This window comes from Stegastes partitus, unplaced genomic scaffold, assembly GCF_000690725.1.
Source record: "Stegastes partitus isolate 25-593 unplaced genomic scaffold, Stegastes_partitus-1.0.2 Scaffold1592, whole genome shotgun sequence".
In the NCBI taxonomy this organism is placed as follows: Eukaryota; Metazoa; Chordata; class Actinopteri; family Pomacentridae; genus Stegastes; species Stegastes partitus.
In genome coordinates this window covers 158270-169035 of record NW_007579323.1, presented here as the reverse complement: position 1 = coordinate 169035, position 10766 = coordinate 158270, and the positions used below count along the sequence as shown (strand labels likewise).

Genomic DNA, 10766 nt, shown 5'->3' with positions numbered 1-10766 from the left:
TTTTGTAGTTATTTTGTGCTATTTTCTGGTCATTTTTCACAATTTTCTGGTTGATTTGCATATTTGTCTGGTTATTTTATCAGTTTATTTGATTCTATTTGGCTGCTGCGTGTTGTTTTGCAGTCAATTGGCTCATTCTGAGCCTGTTTTTCATCACATTCTGGTTATTTTCTGACATTTCAGAGTTTAGCACAAACAACTTTAGAAAGTAAACAAACCTGGCGGACTGCAAGGCAGCTGCTCCTTCTGAATCTGGAGGCAGCTTCATTCCCATTTTGTAGCCGGACGACTATCTTTTATGGAGTCTTTATGGAGACGGTGAATAAAACTCTTACAGGCTGGTGAATGTTGGAGGCTGTCGAGGCGTGGAGGGAGCTGCAGGACCGGCTTCGGCGAACGTTTTCATGTTTCTCAATGCTTTTATTTTTACAAATTCAAGTTTAGAAAAGACTTTAAAATGGATTTTCACCACACGGGAGCTTTAAAATCAGTTTAAGGAGAAAAGAAACTTTGGCAGATCAACAACTTTCTGGTGTCAGACTCTACAAATATCATTCAGACCACAATAAATGTGTATTTATGAGTTTTTAAAAAAGGACTTTACGCCACTTTAAATAGTATAAAAAGCAGTTAAAATGATCTCTTACAGCACAGGGCATCGATATTAGGGAGGAAATCTGCAAAATGTGATGCATTAGGGACATTTTTCTGGTAACATTAATGTAAGAAAGCTTCTGAAAAGCAGCGTTATTGCTATTTAGGAGTGTGTGCATTATTTTTAGCCTCCATTAACTGAGCTGCATCCACAAAGAGGCAACAGGCCAGAGGTGAAAGTCGGCCGACGCGAGGAAACAAAAAGACTCCCAATCAAAAATATGAAATATTCATGCTAAAGAGAACAAAGGCCGATCGATATTTCCTCCTTTTCTTAGACGTGGATGCCGACAGAATGAGAAAACGTGTTTGTAGTGAGTTTGACTCGTGTTTGGTTGTTTAGAAACAGGTTAATCCTGAACCAGACACAAACATACATAAAGCAGGTTATACTGTATTAAAACCACACCGCTTGTATGTTTTCTGAGTGTTTTAACAACACAACAACACATTCTTTATGACATTTTTGCTGTTATACACAGAAACAGACGAGTGTTTCTCAGTTTGGACAGATTTATTTCTGCCGCCTCGTCTTGTTCTTTAACTTCTCGCTGAGTGAAACCCACCGAACCTGAATCTCAGTAATCAGCTGGAAGCTCTGCTGTCCGTCGGCGGATCGACAGAAGAGACGTGTCCAGCGTTTCTCAGCCCAAGCAGTTCAGATTCTGGACAAATTAAAAAAGTTTCCGAGATCTTGTGGCTTCACAAGTTGGAAATCTGTGTTTAGAAAACCGGCTGTGAGTTTACAGCAGCGGAGTCGAGGCAGTCGGAAGGTCTTTAAATACACGAGCTGGATGTAGTTTAGTTCCTTATTTTGTCTTTTTCATGCTCCGGTTCTGCTGTTAAATGACTCAATGACATGAATTGAGCACAAACTAAATCTAAATCAGCTGCAGTCACGATAATCAGAATCAAGAGAATGCGGTTCTGCTCTGAACCCGACACTCAGGTGCTGCAGCATCACTTTACTGTATTATGTGTGTTTTTCTTTGTTGTTGTGGCGTCTTGTGAAATCATAATGAGGCAAACAGACAAACTTCTTCATCACTAGGTCTGAGTTTAGGCATTAAAACAGTGAGACAGCACTGCCACCATCAGGTCGAACCGCAAATTACAACACAGCAGCTTCAACGTAGTGTTTTTTTTTATTGATTTATGGCGTCGTCACACAGAAGATATTTCTCACACCTTCTTCATGGTTGTTGTGTTTCCATTGAGGTGCAGGACTTTATGTTGCAGAGAAAAATGAGCTTCAGTGAGGAAAAATGTGCCAAAAGCAAAATATCGCCCAAGAACTTCCTGATTTCTTCTTGATTTACAGCGTTACCCGTCATAACCTACTGCAAGAAGGTTGTCTGCACCCATAAAAACCAAACATCTCCTCTAGAGTTGACCATCATCCTTGTCCAAGTAGTGTCCTTGTGCTGCTCCCAGAGCTCCTGCTTCATCATGTAAACATGTCAAACTCCGTCTGTGCCGCGAGTCTTCAGCATAGAACTCCTATTCAGGAAGACAAATCCAGCAGATACTAATAAGTGCACTGTGTAGGGTAACAATCGTGGGCTTTGGACCTGTTTTTCAGCCATTTTTGCCAAATCTCGCCTCAAGACGTCACAGAAAACTATACCTTGACGGTCCAACATTCACGGTGCACATGTTCTTGGTTTAAGAAAAGATTCTAGACCGGATTTGCCTTGTTCGTGTTTGTAAACTGCAGATCTTCCAGTGTAAAAACTGTTGTTTCTTCTCTTAGTGGTAGCTGCAGACCTACAACATGTTCAGCTACAGTTTAAGGAGGAATCACAAATATACCAGTGGTCGCAAAATCCCTCGAGGTCGTGATGTCGAAAGCTGATCCTTAAAGAAATACAACCGATACAGCCGTGAACAGAAGACTTGTAAAAACCAAGTACGGAACTCAAAGCTTTGAGACGGTTGTTTTGGTTCTTTCATTGATTCATTAAAGGTCTTTTGGAAATACGAGATAATCTGGTCAAAAATACTCAAACAGCAACGTTTATATTTGGTTAAATGACCTTCGGTCATCGAGTTTGATGCTTTTGGTTGCCGTCCGTAAGCTTCTGGTCAGATCTTTGACGGAATTGTTGCAGTGAAACTAAATTTGCTGGTTGTTTCTTCATCACAATCGTCTAGTCGCGACTCTACTTTGGTAAAAACACTCAGTTCTGTTTTCAGTCTGACTCATCAGCATTGCTGCAACGTTCCCGGAAAACAAGTCGAACTTTTGACCCGGGCGACGTTCAAGGTGAACAGACCCACCGGCCAATCGGGAAACAGGATTTTCCCGGTCGTGGGCACGGTGAGTTCCGTATTGAGATGTTCCTCAGAGTGCCGTCTGTTCGCCAAACGTGCCAAGTTTTAAAGTGACACAGAAACGAGACGGGAGGAGGACTGACGGAGTGGAAAGTGAAGGAGACGAGCAGACGTTGAAAAGTTCAGCGGCTTCGTCCTCCATCTGTGTTTGTGTCGGCCCGTTTGTCCGCCGTCCCTCCACATGTGGGTCCATCTGGTTCCTAATGACCAGATGGACCAGATGGAGCGACTCGTTCTCTCTCCAGGTGATTTAAAGTGTCCGTTAATTAGAGCTGATGTCTCATTTAGACCCATTTCTCACCAAGTCGTTCTAGTTTCGTCCAAATGTACCATTAAACCAATTAACTAATTGCGTGATTTGTGGTGGAGTCCCTCTGCTGTCTGTTCACCTGACTGTTGTTTGTGTTTGCGGCGCTTCCGAGATGAAAGCAGGAATTAGCCTGAGGAGGGATCTGTCGCCTGTTTAAACCAGAAAAACATCCAGAAGTCAGTCGGATCCGCGACTGTTTATCTGTTTATTGTAGATTTGCTGAGATCGAAAGAAGGAAACACGTAAATCCAGATCCAGGAATTAGTCTTCCCCTGCTCAGCTCTCACTAAAAGTTGAAACTTTACAGTCTAACAAGATGGAAATTGTAAATAAAATTTCAATCAGCACTCAGGGATTTAGTCGTCTACCAAGAACAAGCCTGATCCCAGCAGACAATGTAAAAAAATCTCTGAGTTTTCTCTTTCTTTAATAACTTAATATCCCCAGAAACATCTACCTTAATCCAGGAATTACACAGGATTAGCCAAATCCTTGGAGGAGGGATCCATCTCCTGTTTAAACCAGGAGAATATCCAGATATTAGTCAGATCTGCGACTCGTCTGTCAATCCTGAACGTATTGTTTACACCAGGTATTAGACAGGTGCACATCGAGCAAGAAGAAACAAAGTATCCGGATCCAGGAGTTAGTCACGCCCTGCTCAGCAGCTTCTTCTCCAGAAGTTCCTCTAAGACTTCACATTTACTGTTTAACAAGACAGAAACTCGACGCCTGTATATCAGCACCAACATCCACCAAGAAGTAGCCTGATCCCAGCAGACGATGTGAAATATACATTTCTCTGTTTCTCCTCTCGTTCATTAAAAACGTAACATCTCCAGAAACTTTTTGTTCAAACATGACGCAGATTCATTAAAACCACATCTACTTTAATCCATAAATTACGCAGAGCTACGTCGGGGCCAAGAATTAGCCAGATCCCTGCAGATATTGTTAATTTTAAAGGAGATTCTTGTTCATTCCGTCCATTAACGAGTAAAACTTAATAAGCCAACAATTCCATTGCTTAACGAGATGGAGGTTCATTAAAAACCAAATCTCCACAGTAAACACGGTAATCCATGAATTAGACAGAGCCGCACTCCTCCGGATTTAGCCTGATCCCGGGGGTAATTTAGACAGAGCTCGTTAAAGCTCGACATGTTTGCAGATGTCTATTAAAACGCCGAAACCAGACGGCCGGAGGAGGAGAGATGACAGAAGGAAATGAATAATGGGAGGAAATGAAGGAGAACAGAAGATGGAGGATTGAAGGGACGGCATTAAAAAAAGAGGAAGTCAAAAGAAACACGTTATAATTAAAATAATCAGACGGAGGTAAGGACAGGAATGAATCAGGGAAACTCCTAAAGTTAGATAAGAAGGAAAAAGGATGGAAATAAGACATGAAATGAACAACAGAGGTGACAATAAACAAAGATAAAGTCGACTGAATGCGCGACTAAACCTTTGCTTACTGATCCGGCTCTTCAGCTAAATGACAATTTGTTGACTGACTTTGGATTTCCAAACATAATTAATTGGACTGGAGTGTGTCTGCAGCCGGAGCTGGCAGCAAACCAAAACAAACGGCACATTCCAAAAACCACTAAAGACTGCTGATTAGTGTCGGCAGTTACCTGCTCAAACAGCAGCGTTGTGGAGACCAGAGATGGTATGGACAAGATGGAACAGAGCGTCAAGGCAAGGTAGCACCACCCTGGAGTACATCTGGCTTTATCGTCTGTTTTACTCTAAATGGAAGATTAATGTAGTAAATATAAACCAGGACGTGTTGAAGGAGACGTTAAATTAGCAACCAAAAGTCTCCAATATCATTTCTGTTTTACCGACCGATGTCCTGTTGCCCCCAGTCCCATCCTAGAACCAATCCAATACTAGTTTTCTATGAAATACACTCTTAAAGTACATTAAAGTTTTAAAGTCTGTCCATTTTATGTCCTTAACAACTGCATCCAAAGTGTTTTTTTTAAACTTCCTGTAGATGGTCAGGAACTTTCGCAAGAGAGCACCGTGAGGGTTTAACTAGTAACAGGCATCGTGACTAAGACTTGTGTGGTGGGGTTTGGGTTAGGGTTTTAAACACAAACATAATTTTGGACACATTTTATGTCATTTTAGACACATTTTGAGTCATTTTAGGCACCTTTGGAGTCATTTTGGACACATTTTGAACACATTCTATGTCATCTTAGATGCATTTTGGACAAAGGTTTGAGTCATTTCAAGTTTCAACTTTTTTTTTTTCCGTATTCTCGACAATTTTTAATAATCATGGATGAGTTATAAGTGTTGAGTCATTGTGGAGAGGTATCAAGATGTTTTTGAGTTTAGCTGTAGTACCTGCTTGTTCCACCAGGTGGAGCCTCTTTCTGTTTGTGGGAGTCTAGCTTGCAACGGGCACCATGACTAAGACTTCTGTAACAGTTAATGAACTCTGACCAAGGCTCATGTGTTCAAGACTAATTGGGATCAAAAATGACGTTTCCATTACTTAAAACCACAAAGTCAACACGGAGTAGATTTCTGTTGTATCACATGACTATCAGGGATCAAATAATTGGTAAAAGAATGATAATGCTGGAAATTTGGAAAATTATTCAAAATCTGCTTCTTTAGCATTCTGCCACAAACTTTGCTTTCCTGTAATGACATCTGTGTTGCTCCAGTGTCAGGAAGCAGGTAGATGAGTGGACTGAAGGTGAAGAAAACTTTCCTTTTATATCAGCTAATCTCATTTCTACCCATTGAAATAATGTTTGAAACCTAAAAGTTCGATTTGAATCAGTAAATTAGATGTTATTGTCTTGTAACAATGCATTCAGTTAGTTAATCTGGACAGTGAGATCAGTCTTTGTACAGTCTGTGTTGCGTTATTTGACATAAATCTATTCATTTTATTTTTTTTTTCTGACCGTTTTATGAACAAAAAAGTCGATTATGCATGAGTAAATTAAAATGTTTATTATTCTTTGGCTCGTGGTTTTTGTCCTGGGTGTGCCAAAGATTCCTCTGTCTTAGATAAACCCTGCTTTAGTGAAGTCGTAGGCGTCTGCAGCGGTATCCGACCGTCCAGCATTTGGCCTGGACGGACCATGAATCCAGCTCTGGACATGTTTATCCGCTAAGTGTCACAGCGGGTCTCCAGAGGGTCGGACGTCGATACGCCGTCAGTCATCCAGTGATGAACGCCGACGCTTTGTGTTTTCAGGAGAAGCAGCGTTTCCTGACCGACGTCCTGCACGAAGTGATGCTGCTGGACGGCCTCAGCTCCTCCCATCCCATCTCCCAGGAGGTGGAGCAGGCGACGGACATCGACCGGGTCTTCGACTGGATCGCCTACAAGAAAGTGAGTCCAGAAAGTTGTTCGTGCTGCTGAATTCATTAATGCTGTCCAATGGAGTCATTATGTATGAAATAAACCAAATATGGACAGAAGTTCCCACCTGATCCCTTCAGAATCAGCTGATTTGAGTAACTTTAGTATATTTATTGAATGTTTTATTGTCCTACTATAAATATTAGTAGTGGTTGAAATGTGGCGCTGTTTCTCCACAGAATAAATCAAATCTAGGAGATGATGCTGGTGTCAAATGTAGCTTCACGTAAGACCGTTTTTCACCAGATTGGTTTTGTCCAGATGGTTCTTATTTAAAATAAAGTATAAAATAAGACAAAAATCCCACTTTCAAGTTTAATTTTAGTTCTTTCCATTCGTCAAACATGACAGAACACCAGAAAGTTAAAAATCTGATGTTTCTCCCTGTTTTTATAGTTTCTAGCTCTGGCAGATGGTGTCATTTGGGCATTTTTCTTTTGTTTTTTTTAAAGAAAACAGGCCTTTTAAACCCACTGGCTCATGTAGGGGTTGAAACAAGAGATTTAACAAACTGTTCTTTATGATCTGAATTCATGTGCTTAAACCAAAACTGTGGTTCTAACTCGCCAAAGTCGCTAACCTGAAAACAAACCATTTACTCTTTTTTTTAAACATCTTTTGTTATTAGCTAACATGACGGCACTGTTCCTGTCATTGACTAGAACCTACTTTTTTAAAAAAGGTTCACTAAAGTAGCACTGACCTGTTTTGTCTTCATTAGCTGTTTCCATGGCTTCAAAAAATATATTGTGTTCTCTGTTCGGAGGTCACGACGTCCATTTCTGTCCACGTTGTGTAATTAAATGCAAAGTTTCAAGATAAAAGTCTTTGTGGTGCCTGTTGCTAGCTAAACCCCCACAATGCTGTAATCTGAGTATTACTTAATTACTAAATTATGTAGTATCACATGAGAAAAAGTTTTGTAAACATGTTAATAGCATCACAGGAAATGGAAACTTTTCCTCTAAAAGTTGTAACGTAGAGAACGTTTAACTTACATTCGTTGTTTTCGTCTTCGGACATGATCAAACATGGCCGACACCAGCTGACATTAAAACATAATACTACTTTTTTGATTAAGATGAACAATTCCTGGACAGTTTTCTCTTGTAGATGGACAAAGTTTAGCGTCTTGCATCTTCTTCTTAAAGGATTTTTAGCGGTTAGCAACAAACTCGCTTTGTTCCCATCTTGTTCTACTCTGTTTATTAGCCACGTAGCCTGTAGCGCCTCCTTTAGTCGACAGTTATTTACTCCAAAGCAGCAAATGGAAACGAATCCTGATTTACTCTCTCGTGTTTTGCATCATGTAAATGTTTGCTGGAGTTGAAAAATGGTGTTTATTATGTCTGACGGTGTGCTTCTCTGCACCGCCTGCAGGGGGCGGCGCTGATCCGGATGCTGGCTAACGTGATGGGACAGCCGCTGTTCCAAAAAGGCCTCAACGTAAGTTCATGCGCCGGTCCAGCTGTGCATACAGAGGTTTCGGTATCTGAGGCGGCAGCTGGGCTTTAAAGTGATTTGTCACCAACGCAACATGCAGGGATTCAGAGCCCAGCACAGACACCGTGACTGTGTGTTTAGTCATGTTTTGGCAAACGCCCGGCTGTCTGGAACATCCCGAGCATACAGATGAGCAGTGAATAAGTGCATCTGACTGCAGAGGCTGCAGCCGGAGAGTCGGGGAGTTTTTCTGCTGCTTCCTGATGTAACAACTTGTCAATGCTGTAATCAATTGTACGCAACCCGAGGTCAAGCCGAGCGCAGCCGCCGGTCTCAGGCACGGAACAAAACTCTTTTTGGAGGCACTTTTCAAGAGATTAAACTTGTTATTCTAAAGGATGGATTCTGGGAGTCCAGGACGGCAGCCAGGGTTTTAAAACCACTGAGGTCGGGTGCTGGGGTCGGTGTGTCCGGGAGCATCGGATACCGTTTTCTGTGTCTTATTTATTCAGCTGAATGCTTCAGTCGGGTTAAAAAACCTTCTAAAATATCACAAAGTTCATCCACAGCTGCATCTCTGAACACTTCAGTTAAAAGAGACACGATCTTAAAGGTGTTTCATCCAAAACGCTCTGACTGGTGCTGAGTCCAGGACATTTAACCTTATTGTCACATCACAGGACTCCAGACCCGTCAGCAACCCAACACTCACTTTAATTTAGGTTTAAATGCTGACAGAACTGTCTGGTGAGGAGCATCAGGGCTGGAGACATGAATCTGAACTCCCTCACCAGGCAGTTTCACAACCATTCACATCTTTATGGGACCATCAGCAACACAAAGACACAGAAAATCACCACAAGACCCACAAAACTACCAAAAAAGTAACACAAAATGACCACCTAAAGACACAAACAGACCACAAAGAGACACAAAATTAACACAGAACAACCACAAAGCCACGCAAAGAATACACAAAACAAAAACTGACTATCGGGAGACACAAAAATACCACAAAGAGAAACAATATGACCACTAGGAAACACAAAAGAGACACACAATAACAACAAAGATGCATAAAACCACCTCAAGGACACACAAAATTACCAAAAAAGGAACACAAATGACCACCAAAAGACACAAAACCACCACAAAGACACAAAGTGATCACAAAACAACCAAAAAGGGACACAAAACAACAATAAACTAACACAAAAGACACGCAAAATTACCAAAAAGTCACACAAAATGACCACAACGAGACTAAAAACAACCGCAATGTGACCAAAATAACCACAAAGACACACATAAAGATGACGAGGAGACACAACATGAACGCAAGTCAACACAAAATGGCCACAATCAAACACAAAACCACCACAAATAGACAAAAAATGACCATTAGAGAAACAAAAAAATGACAACTACAAACAAAATGGCGACAAAGACACTCAGAACGACCAAAAAGAGACAAAAAATGTCCATTAAAGATACAAAACGACCACAAATACACACAAAATGGCCACCAGAAGACTCAAAACCACCACAAGGAGACACAACACAACCGCAAAAACACAAAGTGACCACAAACTGAACAAAATATTTAAAACAGACACACAGAAAGACGACAATCACACACAAAATGACCACTAAGGAAACAAAACGACCACAAATTAACACAGAATGACCACAGACAGACACACACCGTCACTAAAACTCGTCCATCGTGACTGGACTCGATGAGAAACGACCCGATCGGCGTGTTTTGGGTCTTTGTGTTCGGCGCTGGACGAGGTCAGGCTGCAGCTACTGTAGAAATGATGTCACATGATGTAAGGCGGTTAAATATAGTTTAGCTTCTGAATAGAGTCGCACAAATGTGGCTGAATCACACACACAGAGTCACACTTTGTCCTGATTCTGCTGCAGAATCTGTCAGTGAACTGGAACACAGCGAGAACCGGCTTCTATATAAAACACTGCTGATCCAGGAGAACGCTGTGTGTGTGTCTGTGTGTGCAGAGCCACACAACACACTCCTCTCAGCTGCATGAAGAAAAAAATAAAAATGTGGAAGAAATCTGCTCCCCGTCGGCTTCCTTCTTCTGCTGCTGCGTCACCGAACTAATCAGACGTTTAGTGAAAATGAAACTCATAACAAAGCATAAAGCAGCACCTGATGGAGCCTGAATCCTACGATTTGTGCTGTGAAATGACTCAAAGCTGCACAAACCGGGCGCCGGCAACTTCCATTGTTGTTTTGTTAAATGTAGAAGTTAAGAAGAGGATTGTGCTTTATTTCAGCCTGATGTGGTTCTGTTTCTGTGGCTGTAAGTGTGGTGATAAATGTCATAATTATAAGACAAAAGGAAAAACAAAATGACCACAAATAGACACAAAACCACCACAAGGACACACAAAATCACCTTAAAGATACACAGAATTACCACCAAGTCTCCAAAATGACCACAAATACACAAAACTACCACAAGGACACACAAAAATCACCACCTAAAGACACAAAACGATCACCAATCGACTCAAAATCACCACTAAGAGACACACACTTGAATAAAAGATGCAAAATGACCACAAAGAAATGCAGAAAATTCACAGACACACAAA

At 41.3% G+C, this 10766-nt stretch overlaps 1 protein-coding gene across 1 annotated transcript in view; it reads left to right on the top strand.

Moving 5' to 3' along the window:
• LOC103371468 (thyrotropin-releasing hormone-degrading ectoenzyme) overlaps positions 1-10766 on the top strand; it is a gene marked incomplete at its 5' end in the record, with an annotated part of 74150 nt that overhangs the window by 8492 nt on the left and 54892 nt on the right. Inside the window, 2 exons of the mRNA XM_008300801.1 lie at positions 6531-6668; positions 8079-8144. Coding sequence (XP_008299023.1) covers positions 6531-6668; positions 8079-8144 — 204 coding nt within the window. The remainder of the gene's footprint in view (positions 1-6530; positions 6669-8078; positions 8145-10766) is intronic.